The sequence below is a fragment of the Balaenoptera acutorostrata genome, chromosome 1, assembly GCF_949987535.1.
Source record: "Balaenoptera acutorostrata chromosome 1, mBalAcu1.1, whole genome shotgun sequence".
NCBI classification, from domain to species: Eukaryota; Metazoa; Chordata; class Mammalia; order Artiodactyla; family Balaenopteridae; genus Balaenoptera; species Balaenoptera acutorostrata.
Window position 1 is genome coordinate 74,536,034 of NC_080064.1, and position 27,009 is coordinate 74,563,042.

General features: G+C 38.6%; 1 protein-coding gene across 4 annotated transcripts in view; it reads left to right on the top strand.

The window, feature by feature from the left end:
• The first annotated feature begins 203 nt into the window (after window positions 1-203).
• The window catches only part of SAMD13 (sterile alpha motif domain containing 13), a 56,888-nt gene continuing 30,082 nt past the window's right edge, over window positions 204-27,009 (top strand). For 2 of the 4 annotated variants that reach the window (XM_057532897.1, XM_057532876.1), the window contains exons 1-2: window positions 204-274; window positions 5,028-5,112. In XM_057532897.1, coding sequence (XP_057388880.1) covers window positions 265-274; window positions 5,028-5,112 — 95 coding nt within the window. In that variant the 5' untranslated portion in view covers window positions 204-264. Of the gene's footprint in view, window positions 275-3,550; window positions 3,625-4,469; window positions 4,522-5,027; window positions 5,113-27,009 lie in introns of those variants that run through there. The other 2 variants (XM_007173012.1, XM_007173013.1) reach the window with 2 other exon arrangements.

Here is a 27,009-nt window from a genome sequence, read left to right on the forward strand (position 1 = left end):
AGTCTCTCTAGGACTGTTTCCCACCTCCAGCTCCCAGGAAGTTTTAAGTTCTTGCAAATGTCCTCCCTTACCTTCTCAACGCCCCGGCCTCGTCCCTTCCCTTCCGGGCCTCTCGGCTTCCGAGCCGCCCCAGCCCTTGGACCCCTACCCCGCCCGCGGAGACTACAAGTCCCGGCGTGCCCCGCGCGCCCGGCCGGCTGCACTGGGGCTGGGCGCGTGGCGGCCGGCGAGCTCTGTGCGGGGTAAAGCCTCCCGGCGCCGGCCATGCGGGGAGGTAAGTGATCCGCTCGTGCTGCGAGCGCGCTGGGAACGCGCCCGTCTTCCCCCCTCTCCAGGATGGAAGGAAACGAAGAAAGCCACAATAAAAACCGCCCTGCCCTCCCTCGTCTCTGCTGTGTGTCCGGTGCTCCTGCAGCTTGTTGCACCCCCGAGCGTGGAATCTGTCACCCTGGAGTGGAACTGGGGGCAGAAGCGTGCCCGGCTCCGCGGAGAGCTGCGGCTCACCGGGGGCTGCGGGGCAGAGCTCGCAGGATGGGACCGGGAGGTGGCACGGCTCGGCTGGGCGCACAGCGAGCGCCACACCCCCCTACTCCCTTTCCAAAGACGAGCTCCCCCGGGGAGCCCCCAGTCTCAAGGACGAACGGTTTCTTCTTGAAAGTCTTAGCCAGAAACTTTCCCCTCTGTCACCAGTGCCACAAGTTAGTCGTTTGGCTATCGGACGGGACCGGCTGGTCCAAGAGGCTCTCTGGCATTTCTTCTGCTGCCCTCTGTTCTGCCCCCACCGCCCCCTCTCCAGGCCCTCCTTAGTTTTCCTTGAGATGCCCTTGGGGACCCGTTGAGCTCGGCCGTGCCCTCGGGCGGCTTCTCGAGATTACTTCTGCAGCCCTGTGCACCCAGGTCTGCGCTCTGCGATGCGGGCTGGATGCGCCTGCGGGCCCACTCCTGGAGACAAGGCCGGCGGGAGGTTCCTGGGGGAGGGCACTGGGCCTCTGGGGGATGAGTGCGGATCAATAAAAGCAGCAGATCGAGGCGCCAGTTTCCCGTCCTTTCTGACCCATCTCCCCTGCTATCTGAGCCCATTCCCAAGTGTCCCCGAAAGTTCTGCTCCAGAATCCTAGCACGAGGATCTCCGAAGTTATTTTAGTACATCCCATGATATCCTGGATCAGAAGGTCTTGTCGGTTTGCATGTGTATCTCTCACTCTACGCTTACACACTACACACACACACACACACAAACACCGTGCACACTACATATTCTGCCAACACACAAATACCACACACTACACACACCACAAACACGCACATATTACACAGCGTACACATAACACTCATCACACACACTGCCTTTATGCTATGCGCCACACACAACCAGACACCACACTACACACAAATACACGTAATTTTTATTAGCAGAGAAGAGGGTTAATATCAGTTTGGTGGAGGGAGTAAAGAGGAAGTGGTTGAGTACTAGTATATATACTTATACCCACAAATGTCAGTTTATTCCAAAGTTAGAAACTAGCTGATGAGTGAAACCTCCTGTTGTCAGAATTTGTGGCTCATTTTGTATAAAATGGGATTGATTTTTCACAACACCTCCTGAAACCCATACCCTTGTGTAACAGGCAAACTTTTGATCACAGCAGGCAAGACAGGAAGGGATGTCCTTTTCTATATGTAGGAAGAAATTCCTGGAGAAACTTCACAGAATCCTTTCTCCTGTGAGTGTGTCTAAGGAAGAGTCAGTATAACTACATTTTCTTTGCCTCTTTCCTTTCAAGAGTGGCGTGCTGAACCTGATTTTTTTCTGAGCAGTGGCATGACAGTGCTGTCAGGACACCCTCTTCTCTATCCCTTGCCCTCAGGACTCACAGCCCAGCGCCCTTCCGTTTGAATTTAGTTGGAAAACAGTTGAGAAATTTCAGATCAAGCCCAAAAGCATTATGGAATCTGTTGGTGAAAGAGTGCTCTATCTCCAGAAGAGTTCATCATTTTGATCAGTGGTGGTAAAACAAACAAAAAAACCCCACCTGTTTGAGCCGTGCTCAAAAAATGGTACTCAAACATATAAGAACATTTAGAATTCTTTCCTAAATTATTATTATTTGCTCTTTCAAGGGAGTAATGGCAAAGATGGGCAGAGAGAGCCCTTGAAATTTTTCTCAGCGATGATCTTTCAAGAACTTGAAAATTTCTAATATAATTTCTGCAATAAGTAAGGGGAAAAAATTGACTTTGAAATTCAGGTTGCAAATTTGGATTATAGTTGCTGATCTTCTAGTACCCTTAAAAAGTACTAAAGAAAAGGGAGACCAGCAGCTTTCTCCTCAATTCTGCCTGAAGTCTACACACTATTACAGCAGCAGATGACTTTTTCTAGGATCCTTCTTCAGAACCTGTAATTCTCTGCCCTACCTTGAGAGGTTTTGTTGACATCTTGACCTAAAAGTGTGCAAATATTGATTGGTGTTTATTTCACTGACAACCATTTATGTTTCTAGTGTATGTACAGCACATTTGTGGAATGGGAATGTTTCCCTTGAGCACTAGTTCCCAGCCAAGCAAGCAAGAGAACTGTGAGGTTGACCGGGGTAACTTAATCGCAAGATCATGCCCAGCCCCTACTCCATCTCCCACTTACCAGAACTGGGATCTAGGATGGTGGTGGAAGATACTACGAATTTGGGGGCTGGCATAAGATCTTCTTTTTCGTATGTAACTAATATAGTACCAGGTGCTCATAGAAAATAAGTGTTGAATCTGTTGAATTATGCTTTTTACGCAACTGGGATAAACAGTTTAAATGAAACCTCCCAGACTAATTGTTTTTGTTTTGTAGAATAAGGTTTGTTTTATTTTGAATTTTTTGCTGACTTCATCTGGTAGGATGAACGCCAAAATTAAAGAATGTGGGCGTTCTCAGGAGATCTGGTCATCTACTTTGCATCCTCTCTGAAATATGTTACTTCCTGCATAATGAAATAAAAGGATTTTCAGCTGGGCAGTGCTTGCCTTATTCACACAAAGAGATTACTTAAAAGCCAGCCCTGGAAACTTTGTTGGCGATTCTCAACTAGGAAGAAAGGGTAACAGGACTGTGGCTTCTGGGTGTTCACTGGGTATAGCGCATAAGCCCCAGGCTTTCTCTTATTTTCTCTTTTCTCCTACAGGAAAGAAAAAGAAATAGTTTGACACATAGCTTTCATGCTCAGAACAGCAGCAAAGACATATGATGCAGAAACAATGAAGGGGAGGGAGAAAATAAGAGGCTCTTGATATAGCTTGTTTTTCTTTGAACAAGACAGGTGCAGGGAGAATTCTGCAGTTTGGAGACTCATGATTCATTCACTTCCACTAATTGTGCTGAAGGTAGTTAGCAAAAGTGAACAGGCACACTGTAGCTTTAAAAAGTCAGCCATGAACCAGAAGGCAGTTGGTGCAGCTTGTGTGTGATTCCTAACGTCATGTTGGCTGAGAGCCAGCCTGGTTTTATTTCACTGTGTCAAATTGTACCTCCTTATTGAATTCCTTTGCCAGCCTACTTTGTGAAAGAAAACATTGGGGTTTCTTTGGCTGTTCTTGATAAGCCTATAAAAAATGACATGTTTTAGTTGCTTCTAGGTAGGTTTTCTTTTTACTCTTCCACAAGAAAAAGAAAATAATAATAATAATAAGACAATGTAGTGTGGTGTTGCAGAGTATCATTGTGAGTGTTTTGTTTTGTTTTGTTTCTGAGATGCTTAGAAAATGGTGAATGTGTAACAGTTTCCAACTGAAGTGAAATCATTCTTTTGGCATGGAGCAAGCAGCACTATCTTCTGTCTACTCTGTAACGGTGTGTGGATGTATGTTAATATCTATATGTATCTTAAATGTTGGATTTCTCTATGGATGATCTAAGTGGTTTAGCGACTGGAAGTTTGTGTGTGTGTGTGTGTGTGTGTGTGCGTGCGCGTGTATGTATCAGCAGTGAAGATAATCCCACACTTACAGTATTATTTGTTAATCATCTACTTCTCTAACAGTGATAAAATCTTGTGAATATACTAAATGATGCACTTGTCATGTCAGAGTAATCCCTAGGGGAAGGAGTGCCGAAGTATAAAGTGATTTGAGAGGAAATGTATTTAATTTATGGCTTCAGCTGCAGAAGAACAAGCATGTTTCAGAACTAGTTTTTTTTTTTTTCCAGCAGTTTTGTTCATAGATTTTTCATCTTGCTAATTGCATATTAATTGTGGAGGGATTTTATTTTTTCAGTCCTCTTCCTACTAAACAAAAAGACAAAGTGATGGATGCTACTATATTTCCTTGAATGTTTTGATGATTTTTATATAAATCTAACGAGTTGCCTACCCTCTCTTACACACACACACACACACATACACACACACACACACACACCAGCACCACCTTTCTGTGCTAAGGGCTATCTGACATTTTTGTGAGCTTCCAGATTCACCACAGCGTGGCCATCTCACAGACAGGTTTTTGAGGTTTTCATTGAGAATATGTGAGGTAGGGGAATACTTGCTGACGAAAGCTTTAAGTGCTCTTTTGTATCGCAATGAAAAAATAGAGGAGCAGTGGGAGTGGACAGAAAAACAAACACAGTAAGGAAAGAAGAAATCATAGCCCGAGGTGGGAAGGGGAGGAAAAGGGGGATTGTTTTTCTCGACTTTGACTCATTTATAAGTTGCAATGTCTTAAGTGAGAGCTTGGCACCCGGAGGAAGCTGTGCCAGTTCACACAGCACTTGTTTTGAACGAGGATTCAATTTCATTTGCAAATGCTTATTGTCAAGGCAGGGAGTGCCAGTACAGATGAAAGCACCCCAAAACGTCTCCTCCAGTTCTTTAGGTTTAATCACGTCTCTCCAGTCTCTGAGGGAACTAGAGATGTAAGCAAACATACGTGAACTGGTGTGAGGCTGTAAAAGGGACCATTATGTTTCCGATTCAGAATATATATTCTTCTCTCACTTTCTAAGAATTAAACACAAGCTTTTCTCCCTTATTGATTAGTTGCTGAAGTAAAGGAACCCTGCAGCCTCCCCATGCTATCTGTTGACATGGAAAACAAGGAAAATGGCTCTGTCGGTGTAAAAAAGTAAGTGAAACTGGCTTGTGAGTTCTGCTTCTACAAACAACAGAGGGACTTGGGTTCTATTTTTATACTTCTTGCTTATCGACTACAATACACTGTTTGGGGGTTATCTTGGTTGATTGGTCTACACTGGCCACCAGCCTCCCCTCTCCCTCCAGCCCCAACTGCCTTTTTCTGTATCCATTTCTAAGACAGAGATGACTCAGACATCAAACTGTGCATCAAGGTTTAGTGTATCAGCCTTTGGAACAGGGCAGGTTGAAGATTCCAGCCCTGAGTTCTGTATACTGAAACAAAAACACAGATCAAACATAGACTCTGCCTCCCAAGTCCACAGGCTACACGGAGGGGTGGGGAGGTGGTAGGAGGAAACAGAAAAGAGAGCTTGAGTCTTTTTTAATAAAATCACCCCTCTCAAAACTGAAAGCTATAGGGAGAGAAGGAAAAAAGTGTCAGTAAGAATACTAAGTTTAACGACTTCTCTGTCCTAATTTTATGAACTTGAATGTGAAACATTTCCATATATACCATAGTCTTCTCTTTTTACATCTGTTCGTATAGTTGAAACTTGTGTTTATATTTATTGTGAGTTATATGCTTGATTCTTTTAAATAAGAAAATTTAGTTGCATTATGTAGCGTATTCTGAAACACGCTACGTATTTCAGACTAACTCATAAAATATCTGTAAGTATATGAAAAAAATGTATATTCTCTTTTAGGAGTTACATTTTAGCTATAACCACTTTGCTTACAAGGAAAAAGTATGTTCCGAGACAGTGCTGTCTGTTTCATTTTTCCCATGTCAGTTAGTTTAAAATTGCCTTCAACTTGAGCTTTGGAAGAAACTAATTAAATATAATCCATAGAAGCTGTGATACCTAAGTGAGGAAATAGTGTGCTATATATGTTTATGAATAGAAGATGTATTTTACATTAAACTTACATTAAACTTAATAAAATCTGCTTTTAAAACTTCTCCCGTAATTTATATATCAGTGCCATGCTACCATGCTTATTCCCAGTTCTGAAGTTTGGGGTAAGTAGATGGAGGAAGAATGAAAGAAACAGATGTTTTTTAATGTGTTAGTTAGATCAGCTGCTTCGAATAGTACTCTGAGTGGTGATGAAAATGTCCTACACTTGTACTGTCCACAATGATAGCCATGACCTGCACGTGGCAATTAAAAACTTGAAATGTGACTAGTGTAACTGATGAACTGAACTTTTAATTTTACTCAGTTTAAATCAACTTTAAAAGTTGACAGCTTCATTGAAATATAACTGACGTATAATAAACTGCATGTGTTTAAAGTATAAAATTTGATAAGTTTTGACATTTGTATACAGCCATGAAACCATTACCAAAATTAGCATAAACATATCTATCACCCACAAAGGTTCCTCATAAACCTTTGTAATTTCTCCTTCCTGCCCTTCCCTTCCCTCATATCCCCAGGCAACCACTGATAAGCTATCACTGTAGATTAGTTTACTTTTTCTAGATTTTTATATAAATGGAATTATTCATAATGTACTTTTTTGGGGGGAGGGAATGGGTCTGATTTCTTTCACCCAGAATAATTAATTTGGGATTTATTCATGTTATAGTGTGTATCAATAGTTTGTTGCTTTTTATTACTGAATAGTATTTTATTGTATGGATATACAATACTTTGTTCACTGTTTATCCACCCACTTGTCGCTGGACATTTGGGTCGTTTCCATTTTTTTAGGGATTACAGTTAAAGCCGCTTTGGTCACTTGTGTACAGGTCTATGTGTGGACATACTCATTTCTCTTGGATAAATCTCTGGGAATGAAGTGGCTGGGCTGTGTGGTAGGTATATGTTAAACTTTGTAAGAAATTGCCAAACTGTTTTCCAAACTAGTTGTCCCATTTTACATTCCCACCAGCAGTGTGAGCATTCCGGTTGTTCTATATGCTCAGGAACTTGGTGTGATCACTGCTCTTTATTTCACTAGGTGTGGTTTTAATTTTCATTTCCCTAATGACCGATGATATTGAGCATTTTTTCATGTGCTTATTTTATCCATAGATCTTCTTAAGTACTGTGCAAATCTTTTGCCCATTTCTTATTGGGCTGGTTTTTTAATATATTATTGCGTAGAGTTTTTATATATTCTGGATACAAGTCCTTTATCATATACATGATTTGAAAATATTTTCTTGTGGTGTGTGATTTGTTTTTTTTTTTTTTTCATTCTCTCTACAGTGCCTTTCAAAGAGCAGAAGTTTTAAATTTTGATGAAGTCCAGTTTATAAATTTTTTATTTTATGGATAATGCTTTTGGTGTCATATCTAAGAAATATTTGCCTCACCCAAGGTCACAAAGATTTTCTCTTATGTTTTCTTAGATTTGGGACTATGATTTTTGAGTTAATTTTTGTGCATGGTGTGGGATAAGGATTAAAGTCTTTCTTTTGGTGGTGGTCATGGTGGTTGTGTTTTTTGCCTGTGGATATCCAGTTGTTCCAGCACCATTTGTTGAATTGCTTCTGCAACTCTGTTGAAAAATAATTGATCATATATGTGTAGATCTATTTCTGGACTCTATTTTATTCAAATGATATTTTTGCATATATTTATGCCAATACAACACTGTTTGGATAACTATAGCTTTATAATAAATCTTGAAATCAGGTAGTATTAGCCATCCAATTTGTTCTTTTTGGAGCTTGTTTTGGCACTCCTAGTCCTCTGAATTTCCATATAAATTTTAGAATTAGCTTGTCAATTTCTACCAGAAAGATGCCTGCTGGTGATTTGATTGACATTGCATTGAATTATAGATCAGTTTAAGGAGAATTGACATCTTAGCAATATCATGTTTTCCAACTCATTAACATAGCATTTTTGTCTGTTAACTTAGGTCTTCTTTAATTTCTCCCAGCAATGTTTTACAGTTTTCAGTGTGCAGATCTTACACATCTTTTGTCTATATCCCTACATGTTTCATATTTTTATGCTATTATTAATGGTAGTGCTTTTTAAATTTAAATTTCCAGTTGTTTGTTGTAGTATATAGAAATACAATTGATTTGTTTTTTATATTGACCTTGTATCCTACAACCTTGCTAAACTCACTTATTACTTCTAGTGGCTTTTTCATAGATTCTATCAGATATTTAACATAGACAGTTATGTCTTGTGAGTAAAGACAGTTTTACTTTTTCCTTCCCAGTGTGGATGCCTTTCATTTCTTTTTCCTACCTTATTGCACTGAATAGGACCTCCAGTAAAAAGCTGAATAGAAGTGGTGAGATTAGACATCCTAATTTTGTTCCTGATGTTAAGAGAAAACATTTACTCTTTTTCTTGTCTTTGTTCTTCTGTATAAGTGTGTCTTTCTTTTCTGTCTGCTTTTAAAATTTTCTCTTTATCGTTTATTTTTGAGCAATTTGATTATGAGACTCCGTGTAGTTTTCTTCATCTTTCTTGTGTTTGAAGTTTGTTTTGTGTTTTGGATTTGTGGACTTAGTTTTCATCAAGTTTATAAGTTTTCAACCATTATTTTTCAAATTTTTTTTAGTCCCCCTCCACTTTTCCTTTGGGGACTCCAGTTATAGGTTTATTTAATTGCTTGATATTGCCCCACAATTCACTGATGCCCTGTTAATTTTTTTCCAGTCTTTTTTCTGTGTTTCATTTTGGATAGTTTCTACTGCCTCCCCTTCAAGTTCACTAATCTTTTCTTCTGAAATATATAATCTCTTGTTAATCCCACCTAATGCATTTTTCATTTCAGACGATGTAGTTTTCATCTCTAGAAGTTCAACTTGGTGTTATTTTTATATGTTCCATGTCTTCACTTAACATGTTCTTCCCTCTAGCTTCTGAACATATGAAATAGAGTCATAATAATTGTTTCAACGTCCTTGTCTACTAATTCTATCATTTCTCAGTCAGTTTCAGTTGATTGGCTTTTCTCTTCATTATGGGTCATATTTTTCTGCTTCTTTGCATGCCTGGTAATTTTTTATTATAAGTCAGGCATTGTGAATTTTACTTTGTTGGGTGTTGGATATTTTTGTATTCCTATAAATATTTCTGATCTTTGTCCTGGGATGTGCCTAAATTACTTGGAAACAAACAATTTGATTCTTTTAAGCATTGTTGTGCAGGACCAGAGCTGTGTTTAATCTAAGGGTATTTTTCCCCTTTTATTGAAGTAAGACCCATCTTTGTACTCTAACCAATGCTCCTGAATGATGAGATTTTCCTCTCTGGCAGATGGAAACAGGCACCATTCCCATCTCTGTGTGATCTCTAAGGCTTGTTGTCTCTTTTTAGTGGTTCTTTCCCCAGCCTCTTTCCTCATGTGTATGTGATAATCAGTACTCTGCCGAGCACTTGACGGGAAGCCTCTACACCTCTCCAGAGTTCTCTCTGTGTAGCTCTCTCCTCTCTAGAACTCTTTCCTGGGCACAGCCTAAAATATCTCTTCAGGCAGTAAGTGGATACGGCTTACCTTGCTTGTTTCCCATCCCTCAGGGATCACTGTTCTTTATTGCCTATGTCCAATGCCTTGAGTGCCATTCTCACATATCTTGTCTATTTTTTTAGTTGTTTTAGGCAGAAGGGTAAATCTGGGCCCCGTTACTCCATCTTGATCAGAAGTAGAAGTTCCAGTTAATTTATATAGCCAAGTGGCTATCGGCTAACCTGTTGGGCAGGGTAGAGTTTGATTATAATACAGAATTCCTAAAACATAGAGTCTTAAGGCTCTTTCTGAGATCTGCCCAAATTGGGGCTCACAGTTGCTTCCATTTTGTTTTCCAGGTATGGAAAATATAGTTGCTTTACTAGGGAATGTACTTCACAAAGGGTCATTTCCAAAGAAGCCTAGGATAATGGCTCTTATTCACTGGCCACATGCTCCTGATCAGAGCTTTAGTTTTATAAGGCTACTATTTATGGTGTCCCTTTTCTGTGTCTAGAACTTTGTGTGAGCTTTGTTAATCCTCACAACCATATTTTGAGGTATGTGCTATAATTCCCACTTTATAGTGGAGAATACCAAAGCTCCAGGAGGTAAAAGACCTTTTAAGAGTTCACAGCTAAGAAGTGCTGGTGTTGGTATTCAGGTTCTGAAGCCTGAGTCCTTTCTTCTGCACTAGGGTGACTAGGTTGTTTAAAGGTGGCTTTCAGTCACTTTCACCAAAGGCATGGCTCTCACTACCAGGAGGCTATAGAAGCCTATTTTTGTCTCCAAGATTTGTAGATGTTGCAAACATTCAAAAATATGACCATAACAAAGACAGGACTTCCTTTCCAAAATGGCATATTTCTTCTAAGTACAGAGTATTTTAAAGTCTGTTCTAAGTACTAGGCCAGTGATTTCTCAAACTTGAGTTTGTGTCACTTGGAAATACAGATTGCTGGGCCACATCTCCAGAGTTTCTGATTCAGCCTGGGAATTTGCCTTTTAACATGTTCTCTGGTGATGTTGATGCTGATAATCCAGAGACTTTGGAAAACAATTTGGCATTATTTTCAAGTGTAGAACCATAAAATATTTTATAACTCAGCAATTCCGTTTCTGGATATATACAAGTGCTGCTCAGTAGAAATGATATTTGAGCCATGTATGTAATTTAAAATTTTCTAGTGGTCATATTTAAACAGATGAAATTAATTTTAGTACATTTTATATTTGACTGAAAATACCCAAGATGTTATCATTTTGAACTGTAATCAATATAGCATATTATGAATGAGATAGTTTACATTTTTTGTGCTAAATTTTATAAATCCACTATGTATTTTATACTTAGAGTATGTCTCAATTTGGATGCCAAATTTTTATCAGAAATGCTTGATCTCTATTAGATTTCATAAAATTTGCAATCGAAAAAGCAGAATCACATACCCTAATAATTCCAAACATACCTAAAAGTCCCAATACATTAATCACATACCAAAAAATTATTTTCTCTTAATATATGCATGTACATTAACACAACTGGTTCTTTTTTTAGAAGATTTGATTTGACTTTGAAGCAATAACATATCAGTTTCAAAACTATCTCTGTCCAAGTTAAATAAATTTACTGATACTTAAGTCATATTTTTAACATTAAATTCAAAAAGGTATTGCATAAATTTATAAGCAACTATAAATTTATCAATGTCAGCAAAGCATTCTTCAAATTTTTCTTAAAATTGATTTATGTTAGAAAATGTGTAAAATTAATTTCATTGTATTGTACTCTGAAAAGTTTCAGTTTTAACACGAAATTTTGTGCCTGTTTAGCTAGGTTAGCTAGGTTACAAATCAGCATTTCCTTTTTTTTTAGGAGCTTCAAATTAAGCTCATTTACATGTAGTCTGATATCAATGAGAAAATATAAATTACTCTGCCATTTTTTTGTCTTTAAGTATTTTTTTGTCTTTAATTATTGAATATTTGAAAAGCATTTTTTTGTTTTAATGAAATCTTGAATTGGACTTAACAATACAATAAATCTTTGTATATTTCTTCCATGACTTAACCAACAAGTACAGGCAAAGAACACAGATATTAAATGTATTGTGTTCTATTTCTTTTAAGAGTTCCATTGTCTGGCATTGATCCATAGCATTTGCAAATATTTACTGAATGATTTAACAATGGTATCCATGACACTTTTCAGGAATCTGCTTTAGAAGACTGAACATGAGTATCATACAGATACAGAATCAGCTCAGATTCTGTTTAAAATCACTTAAAGATGTTTCACTGTACATTTAATTTTGATTACAGGTGACCAATGTCATCAATTCTTTTTGACTGTTGAGAAGCAAGTTATCAAGTTCCCTATGTCTTTGCTAAAAATGTCTCTTAATATTGTCCATTTTTTACACAGCAAACAAATAGCTTTTTTCCTTTTGCTCTGCTCCAACAAATTGCAATTGCTGTTTATCATGAAATTTCCAACATACTTTCAGCCAGGCTCCTTTTTCTTTACTGTTCTGGTTCTACTGCCAGTTTCTGCATCTCCTTTTGATTCTGCATCAGTAGTATGCCTCCTTTTCATTATTTTATTTTGTTTTATTTTTATTGGAGTATAGTTGCTTTACACTGCTGTGTCAGTTTCTGCTATACAGCAAAGTGAATCAGCCATACGTATACACATATCCCCTCTTTTTTGGATTTCCTTGCCATTTAGGTCACCACAAGACACTTAGTAGAGTTCCCTATGCTATACAGTAGGTTCTCATTAGTTACCTATTTTATACTTAGTGGGGTATATATGTCAATCCCAGTGTGCCAATTCATCCCACCACCCCCTTCCCTCTTGGTATTCCATACACTCGTTCTCTACAACTGTGTCTTTATTTCTCCTTTGCAAATAAGATCATCTAAACCATTTTTCTAGATTCCACATATATGCACGAATATACTATACTTGTTTTTCTCTTTCTGACCTCACTCTGAATGACAGTCTCTAGGTCCACCCAGGTCTCTGGAAATAACACAATTTCGTTCCTTTTTATGACTGAGTAATATTCCATTCTATATATGTACCACATCTTCTTTAACCGTTCCTCTGTTGATGGACACCTGGGTTGCTTCCATGTCCTGGCTATTGTAAATAGTGCTGCAATGAACATTTGGGTGTATGTGTCTTTTTGAATTATGGCTTTCTCTGGATATATGCCCAGTAGTGGGATTGCTGGATCATATAGTAGTTCTATTTTTAGTTTTTTAAGAATGTCCATACTGTTCTCCATAGTGGCTTTGTCAATTTACATTCCCACCAACAGTGTAAGACGGTTCCCCTTTCTCCACACCCTCTCCAGCATTTATTGTTTGTAGATTTTTTAATGATGGCCATTCTGACTGGTGTGGGTTGATACCTTATTGTAGTTTTGATTTGCATTTCTCTAATAATTAGTGATATTGAGCATCTTTTCATGTGTTTGTTGGCCATCTGTATGTCTTCTTTAGGTCTTCTGCCCATTTTTGGATTGGGTTGTTTGTTTTTTTGATATTGAGCTGCATGGGCTGTTTGTATATTTTGGAGATGAATCCTTTGTCAGTTGCGTCATTTGCAAATATTTTCTCCCAATCTGAGAGTTGTCTTTTCGTCTTGTTTATGGTTTCCTTGGCTGTGCAAAAGCTTTTAAGTTCCATTAGGATCTATTTGTTATTTTTGTTTTTATTTTCATTACTCTATGAGGTGAGTCAAAAACGATCTTGCTGCAATTTATGTCAAAGAATGTTCTGCCTATGTTTTCCTCTCAGAGTTTCATAGTGTCTGGCCTTACATTTAGGTCTTCAGTCCATTTTGAGCTTTATTTTTCTGTATGGTGTTAGGGAGTGTTCTAATTTCATTCTTTTACATGTAGCTGTCCAGTTTTCCCAGCACCACTTATTAAAGAGACTGTCTTTTCTCCACTGTATATTCTTGTCTCCTTTGTCATAGATTAGTTGACCATAGGTACGTGGGTTTATCTCTGGTCTTTCCATCCTGTTCCTTTGATCTCTATTTCTGTTTTTGTGCCAGTACCATACTGTCTTGATTACTGTAGCTTTGTAGTATAGTCTAAAATCTGGGAGCCTGATTCCCCCAGCTTCATTTTTCTTTCTCAAGGCTGCTTTGGCCATTCGGAGTCTTTTGTGTTTCTATACAAATTGTAAAATATTTTGTTCTAGTTCTGTGAAAAATGTCATTGGTAATTTGATAGGGCACAATATTGATTCTTCCAATCCAAGAACATGGTATATCTCTCTATATGTTTGTGTCGTCCTTGATTTCTTTCATCAGTATCTTATAGTTTTCAGCATACAGGTCTTTTGCCTCCTTAGGTAGGTTTATTCCTAGGTTTTTTATTCTTTTGAATGTGATGGTAAATGGGATTGTTTCCTTCATTTCTCTTTCTGATCTTGCATAGTTAGTTTATAGGAATGCAAGAGATTTCTGTGCATTTATTTTGTATCCTGCAACTTTACTAAATTCATTGATTAGCTCTAGTAGTTTTCTGGTAGCGTCTTTAGGATTCTCTATGTATAGTATCATGTCATCTGCAAACAGTGACAGTTTTCCTTCTTTTCCGATTTGGATTCCTTTTATTTCTTTTTCTTCTCTGATTGCCGTGGCTAAAACTTCCAAAACTATGTTGAATAATAGTGGTGAGAGTGGGCAACCTTGTCTTGTTCCTGATCTTAGAGGAAATGGTTTCAGCTTTTCACTATTGAGAACGATGTTGGCTGTGGGTTTGTCATATATGGCCTTTATTATGTTGAGGTAGGTTCCCTCTATGCCCACTTTCTGGAGAGTTTTTATCATAAATGGGTGTTAAATTTTGTCAAAAGATTTTTCTGCATCTACTCAGATGACCATATGGTTTTTATTCTTCAATTTGTTAATATGGTGTATCACATTGATTGATTTGCATATATTGAAGAATCCTTGCATCCCTGGGATAAATCCCACTTGATCATGGTGTATGATCCTTTTAATGTGTTGTTGGTTTCGGTTTGCTAATATTTTGTTGAGGATTTTGCATCTATGTTCATCCGTGATATTGACCTGTAATTTTCTTTTTCTGTGATGTCTTTGTCTGGTTTTGGTATCAGGGTGATGGTGGCCTCGTAGAATGAGCTTGGGAGTGTTCCTCCCTCTGCAATATTTTGGAAGAGTTTGAGAAGGATAGCTGTTAGCTTTTCTCTAAATGTTTGATAGAATTCACCTGTGAAGCCATCTGGTCCTGGACTTTTGTTTGTTGGAAGATTTTTAATCACAGTTCAATTTTATTATTTGTGATTGGTCTGTTCATATTTTCTATTTCTTCCCAGTTCAGTCTTGGAAGGTTGTGCTTTTCTAAGAATTTGTCCATTTCTTCCAGGTTGCCATTTTATTGGCATAGAGTTGCTTGTAGTAGTCTCTCATGATCCTTTGTATTTCTGCAGTATCAGTTGTAATCTGTCCTTTTACATTTCTAATTTTATTGATTTGAGTCCTCTCCCTTTTTTTCTTGATGATTATGGCTAAAGATTTATCGATTTTGTTTATCTTCTCAAAGAACCAGAACCAGCTTTTAGTTTCATTGATCTTTGCTATTGTTTTCTTCATTTCTATTTCATTTATTTCTGCTCTGATCTTTATGATTTCTTTTCTTCTACTAACTTTAGGGGTTTTTTTGTTCTTGTTTCTCTAGTTGCTTTAGGTGTAAGTTTAGGTTGTTTATTTGAGATTTTTCTTGTTTCTTGAGGCAGGATTTTATTGCTATAAACTTGCCTCTTAGAACTGCTTTTGCTGCCTTCCATAGGTTTTTGGTCGTCGTGTTTTCATTGTCATTTGTTTGTGTGTATTTTTTGATTTCCTCTTTGATTTCTTCAGTGATTTCTTAGTTATTTAGTAGCATAGTGTTTAGCCTCCATATGTTTGCGTTTTTTACAGTTTTTTTCCTTTAATTGATTTCTAATCTCATAGCACTGTGGTCAGAAGAGATGCTTGATACAATTTCAATTTTCTTAAGTTTACTGAGGCTTGATTTGTGACCCAAGATGTGATCTATCCTGGAGAATGTTCTGAGAAGAAAGTGTATTTTGCTGCTTTCAAATGGAATGTCTTATAAATATCAATTAAGTCTATCTGGTCTAATGTCTCATTTAAGGCTTGCATTTCCTTATTAATTTTCTGTCTGGATGATCTGTCCATTGGTGTAAGTGGTGTGTTAAAGCACCCAACTATTATTATGTTACTGTCGATTTCCCCTTTTATGGCTGTTAGCATTTGCCTTATGTATTGAGGTGCTCCTATGTTGGGTGCATAAATATTTACAATTGTTATATCTTCTTCTTGGATTGATCACTTGATCATTATGTAGTGTCCTTCTTTGTCTCTTGTAATAGTCTTTTTTTAAAGTCTATTTTGTCTGATGTGAGTATTGCTACTCCAGCTTTCTTTTGATTTCCATTTGCATGGAATATCTTTTTCCATCCCCTCACTTTTAGTCTGTATGTGTCCCTAGGTCTGAAGTGGGTCTCTTATAGGCAGCATATATATGGGTCTTTTTGTATCCATTCAGCCAGTCTGTGTCTTTTGGTTGGAGCATTTAATCCATTTACATTTAAGGTAATTATCGATATGTATGTTCCTATTACTATTTCCTTAATTGTTTTGGGTTTGTTTTTATAGGTCTTTTTCTTCTCTTGTGTTTCCCACCTAGAGAAGATCCTTTAGCATTTGTTTTAAAGCTGGTTTGGTGGTTCTGAATTCTCTTAGCTTTTGCTTGTCTGTAAAACATTTGATTTCTCTGTCAAATCTTAATGAGATCCTTGCTGGGTAGAGTAATCTTGGTTGTAGGTTTTTCGCTTTCTTCACTTTAAATATATCCTGACACTCCCTTCTGGCCTGCTTTCTGCTGAAACATCAGCTGATAACCTTACAGAGATTCCCTTTTATGTTATTTGTTGCTTTTCCCTGCTGCTTTTAAAATATTTTCTTTGTATTTAGTTTTTATTGGTTTGATTAACATGTGTCTGGGCATGTTTCTCCTTGGGTTTATCCTGTATGGGACTCTCTGCACTTCCTGGACTTTGGTGACTGTTTCCTTTCCCATGTTAGAGAAGTTTTCAACTATAATCACTTCAAATATTTTCTGGAACCCTTTCTCTTTCTCTTCTTTTTCTAGGACCCCTATAATTCGAATGTTGGTGTGTTTAATGTTGTCCCAGTGGTCTCTGAGACTGTCCTCAATTCTTTTCATTCTTTTTTCTTTATGCTGCTCCCTGGCAGTTATTTCCACCATTTTATCTTCCAGCTCACTTAACCATTCTTCTGCCTCAGTTATTCTGCTATTGATTCCTTCTAGTGTGTTTTTCATTTCAGTTATTGTGTTGTTCATCACTGGTTGTTTGTTCTTTAGTTCTTCTAGGTCCTTGTTAAACATTTCTTGTATCTTCTCAATCCGTGCCTCCATTGTATTTCTGAGATCTTGGATCATCTTTACTATCATTACTCTGAATTCTTTTTCAGGTAGATTGCCTATTTCCTCTTCATTTATTTGGTCTTGTGGGTTTTTACCTTGCTCCTTCATCTGCAGCTTATTTCTCTGTCATCTCTTTTTGTCGAATTTACTGTGTTTATGGTCTCCTTTTTGCAGGCTGCAGTGTCATAGTTCCCATTGTTTCTGTTGTCTTCCCCCTGGTGGGTGAGTTTGGTCCAGGGGCTTGTGTAGGCTTCCTGGTGGGAGGGACTGGTGCCTGTGCTCTGGTGGGTGGAGCTGAGTCTTTTCCCTCTGATGGGCAGGGCCACATCAGGTGGTGTGTTTTGAGGTGTCTGTGAGCGTAGTATGACTTTAGGTATCCTGTCTGCTGATGGGTGGGGCTGTGTTCCTTTCTTGCTGGTTGTTTGGCATGAGGTTTCCGGCACTGGAGCCTGCAGGCAGTTGGGTGGAGCCAGGTCTTGGTGTGGAGATGGATACCTCCAGGAGAGCTCACACCAATTAATATTCCCTGGGCTAAGGAATTCTCTGGTGGTCCAGCATCCTGGACTTGGTGCTCCAACCCCTGAAGCCCAGGTCCAACCCCTGGCCAGGGAACCAAGAGCCTGCAAAGTACGTAGCATGACCAGAGAAAAAAGAAAGAAAAAAAAAAAAGGAAAATAAAACAAACAGGCAAAAAAAACCCAAGACAAGTAGCAAAAACAAACAAATGGCAACAACAACCCACACACACACAAAAAAAGAAGAAAACAAACAGACAAACCAAGCCCAAGACAAATGGTAAAAACAAAACCAAACAACCAGAAAGAAACAAAGAAGCAGAGAGAAAAAACAAAAACAAAACATAGAAAACAAAAAACAAGAGAACAAAGAATTCAAAAATGAGAACAATCAATAAGGACTACACTAATGAAAACAAAAAATGAAAAACAAAACAAAAACTGAAAGCAAACTAATATTTTTTTAAAAGACAAAGAAAACATAAAACCAACACATAAAAATGATCCCCAAAAAATCAAAAACAGGAAAAAAAACCCAAAAAAGTAAAAATAGAAAAATAAAAAATATTAAAAAATAAAAATAAGTAATGAAAACAATAACACCAACAACTGAACAAAATGAAGCGAACAAAAAAGGAATAATAGTAATAAGAATATTTTCCTGGCGCCTCCTCTGTCAGCATCCTTGCTCCCACAGTGAGCCACAGCCAACCCCTGCCTCCCCAGGAGGCCCTCCAGTACCTCTAGGTAGGTCTCTGGACCTGCCGTGGGCCCTGTGGGGCACTCAGACTCTCACCTGACCAAACTACCGCATGTACTTCTCCCCAGAGTCCACTGCTTCTAAAGCTAGACGGGTCTCAGTTGTGGGAACACTCATTGTCTATTCATATGTTCCCAGACACAGGATTTACCAAGCTGATCATGGAGATTTAATCCACGGCCTGTGTAGTCGCACCGCCCCTGGAGCTCAGCTTTTGTTTTGGCCCCACCTCTCCATGTGCACCACCCTCAGGTGGCTGTTCCCCACCCAGGCGAGAGGGAGCAAAAACAGTGGCTGATTGGGGCACACTTACTCAGGCCAGGGAGGGGTATGGCAGCCACAACTGGGGTATGCACCAAGTGCCTGTGGTGGCAGAGACCAGCAGGCAGTTGTAACAGACTGGGGCACGCTCGCTCTGGTGGAGTCCTTCCCAGTGCCCACGGAGGCAAGGGCTGGCATGTGAGGCTGGTGGTGGCCCCACCCATTGCATGCCACTCAACAATGGCACCTCATTTCCTAGGCAGACCATGCTTCCTCTAGGGGCATTCCCAGCCACGGAGCCCCTTACTCCCATCCCCTCTGTTGTATCTGCACAGCCAACAGCAGCCCTCTCCCTGGATCTGCTCTCTTAACCCCGCACTTTAACACTCAGCCCCCACCAGCACTGGTGGATTCCCATCTCAGGCAGGGGTGCCCAGGGCTGTTTCCCAAGGAGGCTTTGGAATGGGTGGCGCTCAGGACCCTGGAGCCTATGTGGGTCAAGGAGACCTTGGCTTGAGGGGCAGGCAAGCCTGCTCAGATGGGTGCCCCTCCCAGTTCCCACAAATGCCCCAGGGTTGTAGGTCCCTTTTTTGATTCCTCTTTTCTGCTTTTCCTTCTTTCTTCCTACCCAGTTGTGAGGGGATTTATATCTTGTCCTTTCAGGTGTCCAAAGTCTTCTGCTAATGTTCAGCAGGTGCTCTGTGAGAATCGTTCCATTTGCAGATGTATTCTTGATGTACTTGTGAGGAGAGACAAATTCTGCATCCTCCTATTCTGCCATCTTGACTCCTCCTATGCCTCCTTTTTAAATTTTAAAATTTATACATACTTATTTTTAACTAAAAAATATTTAATTATATTACAATTAAAATAGTAAGACTAGGGCTTCCCCGGTGGTGCAGTGGTTGAGAATCTGCCTGCCAATGCAGGGGACACAGGTTCGAGCCCTGGTCTGGGAAGATCCCACATGTTGCGGAGCAGCTGGGCCCGTGAGCCACAACTACTGAGCCTGCGTGTCTGGAGCCTGTGCTCCGCAACAAGAGAGGCCACGATAGTGAGAGGCCTGCGCACCGCGATGAAGAGTGGCCCCCGCTCGCCGCAACTAGAGAAAGCCCTCACACAGAAACAAAGACCCAACACAGCTAAAAAAATAAAATACATTTAAAAAAATAAATAAAATTAAGACTGTATAAAAAACCAAACAAACCCAGTTTCTTAGTCAAATTTTTAATGCTCAACAGCCACATGTGATTAGAGGCTACCGTATTGCACAGGTATATAGCCAAGACAAGCTCTTGCACATGTGCACAGGGAGAAAGGTTAAATGAATATAAGGTTGAGGATGATTACCTCAGGTGGGGGACACAGGGGTGGGATAGATATAATTATTGTCAAGATTATAGTTTTTATTTTGCCTGGTGGATTCATGGTGTTTATTAAATTTAAAAATAACTAAATAACTAAGAGGGAGCCATCTTAATAGTTTGGAATGTGTCCTTCTAGACAGTTTCTGTACAAATACTCTCTGTATCCATATATATATGTATATAAAGTACACAGGAACCTTTACTGAACAAATGGGATCATAGTGTTCTCTTTTTGTGGATTTCAGATACACAAATTTTTGGATTAATCAAAACCTTTGTACATGACACTCTTACCATTGATCTATGTTTAGCCATGTTAGATCCATGTTAGAATTTTCAATAAACACTAAAAAAAATTCTAGGAGTTTCACATATATGTTCATATCTGTACAACTTACAAGTATACAATGTGAATTTTTTTCCCATTCACTTAGTCTTACTCCCTTTTTCATCAGTTGGTCTTTTCTCCCTTCTTCCCTTTTCTCCTAGGATGGAGGAGGAACAAATGTTCCCACACAATAGATGCTAATAGTAAGTTAGCAGCTTCTCAACAACAAGTGGTTTATCTCCCCACCACCACCATGCCCCTCACCCCTCAGTGGAGAAGCTCTACTGCAAGAGAAAGTTCACAGCAACAAAGTTTAGCGACTTTCAAAAGAAGCTATTTCTTATTAAAACCACGCCTTTTCTTGCATGTGTATCTCACCATCTTCCTCTGCCATTGTGTTCAATTTGTTGTTTTATTATGAAGCAAAGACTCTTTTAATTTTGGAAATAACATTTCTTTTAAAATCAGTCAAGTGATACTTTTCTTAGTAATGAATGTTGGAAAGTTTTAAGCTCACTTTAATATTAAAATACTAACTTTAAATACTGAGATACAGTTGATATATAGCATATTAGTTTCAGATGTACAACATAATGATTCATTATTTCTGTATACTGTGAAACGTTCACCTTGATAAGTGTAGTTAACATCCATCACCATACAGAGTTACAAATTTTTTTTCTTGTGATGAGAATTTTTAAGATCTACTACCCTTAACAACTTTCAAATATACAATGCGGTATTATTAATTATAGTCACCTTGCTGTATGTCACATCCCCATGACTTTTATTTTATAACTGGAAGTTTGTACATTTTCACCACTTTCACCCATTTTGTGCACCCCCAATCCCTACCTCTGGCAACCACCAATCTGTTCTCTGTATTTATGATTTGGGGTTTAAAATTTTTTTTTAATTTTTTGTTTTTAGATTCCACATATAAGTGAGATTATATATTTTTGTCTTTCTCTGACTTATTTCACCTGCATAATGCCCTCAAGGTCCATTCATGTTGTCAAAAATGGTAAAACTTCCTTCCTTTTTATGGCTGAATACTATTCCATTGTGTATATATACCACATTTTCTTTATCCATTTATCCATTGATGGTCACTCAGGTTGCTTTCATGTCTTGGCTATTGTAAGTAATGCTGTAATGAATGTGGGGGGGGGTCCATATATCTTTTTGATTTAGTGGTTTTTTCCTTCAGATAGATACAGAAGTGGAATTGCTGGATTGTATGGTAGTTCTACTTTTAATTTTTTTCAGGAACCTGCCTACTGTTTTCCACACTGACTGCACCAATTTACACTCCTACCAACAGTGCACAAGTGTTCCCTTTTCTCCACATCCTTGCCAACACTTGTTATTTCTTGTTTTGTTTTTTTTTTTTAAGAAATTCACGTTCTTTTATTTATTTATTTATTTATTTATGACTGTGTAGAGTCTTCGTTTCTGTGTGAGGGCTTTCTCTAGTTGCAGCAAGTGGGGACCACTCTTCATCGCGGTGTGCGGGCCTCTCACCATCGCGGCCTCTCTTGTTGCAGAGCACAGGCTCCAGACGCTCAGGCTCAGTAATTGTGGCTCACGGGCCCAGTTGCTCCGTGGCATGTGGGATCTTCCCAGACCAGGGCTCGAACCCTTGTCCACTGCATTGGCAGGCAGATTCTCAACCACTGCGCCACCAGGGAAGCCCCTTCTTGTTTTTTTTGATAATAGCCATTCTAAAGGGCATGAGGTGATATCTCCTTGTGGTTTTAGTTTGTATTTACCTGATGATTAATGGTGTAGAGCATCTTTTCATATACCTGTTGGCCATCTGAATATCTTTGGAAAAAATGTCTATTCAAATCCTCTGCCCATTTTTTAATTAGATTGTTTATTTGTTTATTTTTTGCTGTTGAGTTATATGTATTCTTTACATATTTTGGATTTGCAAATATTTTCTCCTATTCAGTGTCTTGCCTTTTCATTTTGTTGATGATTTCCTTTGCTGTGCTGAAGACTTTTAGTCTGATGCAGTCCCACTTGTTTATTTTTGCTTTTGTTGCCTTTGCTTTTGGAGTCAGGTCCAAAAAACAATCATTGCCAAGCTGACGTCAAAGAGCTTACCACTTATGTTTTCTTCTACAAGTTTTATGGTTTCAGGTCTTACGGTCTTAACTTCAAATCTTTGATCCACTTTGAGTTAATTTTTGTGTATGGTGTAAGATAGTGGTCCAGTTGCATTCTCTTGCACGTGGCTCTCTTGTTTTTCCAGCATCATTTATTGAAGATACTGTCCTTTCCCCATTGTATATTCTTGGCTCATTTGTCATAAATTAATTGGCCATATATGCATTAACACTAACTTTTGGAATAGCCCTCTCTGAAGGCTGTTAACTATTAAATATTAAGGTAATTATTAATTTAAAGAAGTTGTCATTTTTGCCCATGTGAATTAGAGGATTAGGAGGTGAATGATAGAAGTAAAATATTAGGGTAGAGTTAGAAATTATTATTTGTATTGCTAGAATTTCAAAACTCTGACTTCACTGTAGAATTATCAAAGAGACTTCTTATATAACAAAAATAACAATGGCTACTATTACTACGTCATAAAAAAGAATCCAACAGTGTTTACACATACAGCAACCCACACATCAGCCAGGGGTCTAACTCTAAGGAAAGTGGTCACATCTAGGGTTAAATAAATAACTTCAAAGGATATTTATTTATTTGCCTGGAAGTCTTGCCAGGCTCCTTAGGGAAGGAGGAAGAGGAAACTGTTAGAAGTAATTGTGTGTCTGATCACTGGCTTCAGCTTTTGTTCATTTACTCATATTCCTGTCCTTTTGTGTTTTCAAGTAAATGATCAGCAGTCCTTAGATGTATGTTCTTTGAAAGCAACGAGGAGATTGTAACCAGCTTGCTAGGTAGTTCCTGAGTGTTCTGTTTCATCCACCTTTCCCAAACCCCACAATCACACTGCCCAATTCTACCTGAACACAGTGAGTGATGGTTCCTGGGATGCTGTTCTTTCCAGGGAACAGCAATCTGGAACAGGGAGTGATCATGATGTAAGATACCACTATAGTAAAAGCATGGAGAAATAGAACTCCCAAGACAGTATAAGTGGCTAAATACCAAATACGTCTTAACAGATAGTTTGTTAGAAGAAAAGAAGGGAGGGAGGGAGGGAGGAAGGGAGGAAGGAAGGAAGGGAGGGAGGAAGGGAGGAAGGAAGGAAGGAAGGAAAAAAGAAAGTGAGGAGGAAGAAAAGAGAGAGAGGGAGAGAAAAGGAGAGGAAAGGAGGGGAGTAAACTGAGCCACAAATTCAAACCTGAAAAATGACCTTTCTAATCAGGATCTGATGTCATAACCCTTCTGCAGATATGTTTGGTGGGCTAAGTCAGAGTGCCATATGTATGGATTCTTGAATACAGAGAATATATGGTAGTGAATAGTGATACTTTTAATTGGTGCATTTTTATTTTTCTTAGTGAAGCTAAAATTAATTCCTTAGTATTTTACGGCTGTCTGCTCATTCTGATATATGGTGTATTAGTCTACTCGACTGCCCTAGCAAAATGCCATAGACTGGGTGGCTTAAACATCATAAACATATTTCTCACAATTCTGGAGGCTGGGAAGCCCAAGATCAAGATGCTGGCTGATTCATTACCTGGATAGAGCTCTCTTCCTGGCTTGTAGATGGTTGCCTTCTCACTATGTCCTCACATAGACTTGCCTCACTGCATGCATACAGATCTTATAAGGCTACCGATCCTATTGGATTAGAACCCCACCCTTATGACCTCATTTAACCTTAATTGCCCTATGTCCTAAAAGCCCTAGTCCCAAATAGAATCACACTGAGGGTTAGGGCTTCAACATATGAATTTTGGGGGTGGAGGGGACACAATTCAGTCTTATCATATGATCTTATGCTAAAAGTTTGGTTATGTTTGGTTATTCCCTTAAATTAAATGACGACTTGGGTTATGAATTGAGTCTGTTCACTTTTTTGACTTGTACAATTTTGTCCATTGTAAATAACTGCCTTAAGGAAGTGTACATTTCAAAAGAGTAAAATGAGTAAAACTATAGAGTCAGCTAAGCATATCATATCATCATATTTTAAGTGTGAAAACAACAGGAGTTCCAATCGATGCCAGCAGAATTCACAAACATGTATTATGTATCTTCTATACATTAGAAGTTCTGAAGGGTTGCTGTTTTCTACATAGATTCTGGTGTGCGACTGATATCCCTACTGAAGGAAACCCGAGTTTGTCTCAGCGTTAAAGCCACACTAAGTTCTTTGGAATAGTGACCATTGTGCCATGGCTCAGAGCAGGGAAGGAAAGTTCTTCCGGCAATCTGTATGCAGTTGTCTTTAGTATTAATGATCGGGATATGAAATGTGCATATGTTTTTGTTTAGTATAAATGTGGGCATGAATTGCATCTAATAGTGAATGAAAAACAGAAATTCATGAGTCCTCTTGAGAGGAGTGTCCTTATTTACACTAGTTCAGAGGTCTTTATACTAGAAAGCTGAGAGCAGGTGAGGAAAGAGGCAGATTTGTTTTCAGGAAGATGGGGTGGGAGGTTCAGAAGACATTCCCAGCAGAGATATGCCAAGGACAGAGTGCCATGTGATTTCAGAGGAAAGCCATGAGCCTGAGGCAAGATGCCTGTTACAGAGGAAAGAAATGATGCAGGAAGATGGCTCATCTGTTCTTGGGACCTGATCACGGTGTTGCTGCTGATTCGGGGCTCCACACACCTAGCACAGCCTGACTCATACTGCCCTCCTTCCTCCATCTAGCTAGTTCTCCTGTTCTTTACTTGCTTTTTGGATGAAGGCAGGGAACACATATGACCATCTTCATCATGCGGTTGACTTGACATTTTCCTTTTCACTAGATTAGTTCCCAAGGCTTATCAAGTACCTGGCTCATTGTGGGCAGGTTAAAATTAATTAGTGATTGGAATGGAAGATTAATTGGGGTTATTAGGAAGGTGACATTTAACCAGTATCTTTTAAAAATGAGTAGGGTTCTAATCCTTGGCAGTTGAACAGACAGGGCTTTGAGTAGCATAACCAAAGCTGTGGATATGGGAAAGTCCAGGATGTTGACTGGTTGGATTTCAGTACAAACTTGGAATTGGAAAGAAGCCTGGAAAGTTATGTTTGAATTAAATCCCTGAATGCCAAGCTAAAGAATTTGAAATATACAGAAGAGTTATTTGCTTTCTCAATACTTTCGTTGCTTGGGTATGCTGCAGCTAAATGTAGTCAACTCTTATTTAGCTGGATATTAAAAAATGAAAAATGTCCTGTCAAGAAACTTTGAATCATCCTTTCTCTTTTTCCGGCTGTCTTTCAGCCAGATCCCTGCTTGTTAGGGTGAAGGGAGAGGGAAAAAAAAATGGAGATAAAACTAAAGCTCATTTGGTCGCTTCATTCTTAGCTATGTCATAGGCCAAGAGATCAATGTTAATTTATTACAATCAGAATTACATTTTTTTTTAGCCAAAGGCTGATTTAAGATATGGGCAAAGAGCAGGTTAATTTAATTTTGAAAATAAGTTATAAAGATCAAGGCAGTACAAAGTTAGAGTGCATTTCTGAGTGGAAACCCAAGTAACATTGAGAATTAGCTTCATAAGAGTAGCATGATAAATAAATATATCACCATAATTAACTAGTAGGAGGTAACTTTTGCTCTGAACTTTAAAGCAGAAATGCAATTAATAAGTATAATGGGGTTTTGAAATCACATATGGGCTGTATTTATCCAGAGTTTCCTTTTGGTCTGATCAACCCTCAGAATCTATAATATCATAAATACCATAAAAGGTACACACGCTAAATTCTGAGAAAGGGTTTCAACTATTTTTCATCTGCCTCCACTAATATATAAAGGGGAAATGGAGACTTTTGCCACTAGCACTTAAAATTATCATGTGCCAACATGAAAACGTTCATCATAAGGCCTCGATCTACATGTATCTGCCAAATTTGTTATTTATTGCATTTCTGTCCTCATGATTGTGTCTCTTTAGCTCTCTTTAAAAGTGAGGTGATTGTTTAATTAAGGGATAATCAGTTCCTAGTGTGAATTATTCACACATTATGTAATTTTTATCCATACATGATGTACTCAACCATATGCACAGGGACTGAAAGGTGACTATGTTAAATGGAAACATTGATTTGATTAAGTGACGGGATTGGAGACAAATTCTGCCCTTCATTTCTTGCTAGTTTTTTGTAATAAGGTGACATACATATATATTTTTAAAGCCTCCATGCTTGGAAAAATGTTCATGAATTTATCATCTTTATACATTATATTCTAGGAAATATTTTGCTATGACAATAATGAATAATAAGTATCAAATGATAATGGAACGTTTATATCTGCCATCTCATTTCATCAGTGCAAAATTAGCAGCCACAGTGGGAACCACCATCTGGGAGGTGTTTTAAACAGCACCATTTAAATTCCTCCTGGAATTTGACATGTATGAGTTATAAGAAAAGATTTGGAGAGAATGGTCCCTTTAAAAGGGAAAAAGCATCTCAGTTTGGCCACAAATAACAGTCCTTGAGGAGACATAATGGCTTTCCCAGTGGGGAAAGGTGACGCTTAAATCCATCCTCTGAAATGTCCTCATAGTTTTATCTGGCTTTGGCACTCTGGCCTCCCCAACACCCACCATCATGTGGCCTTG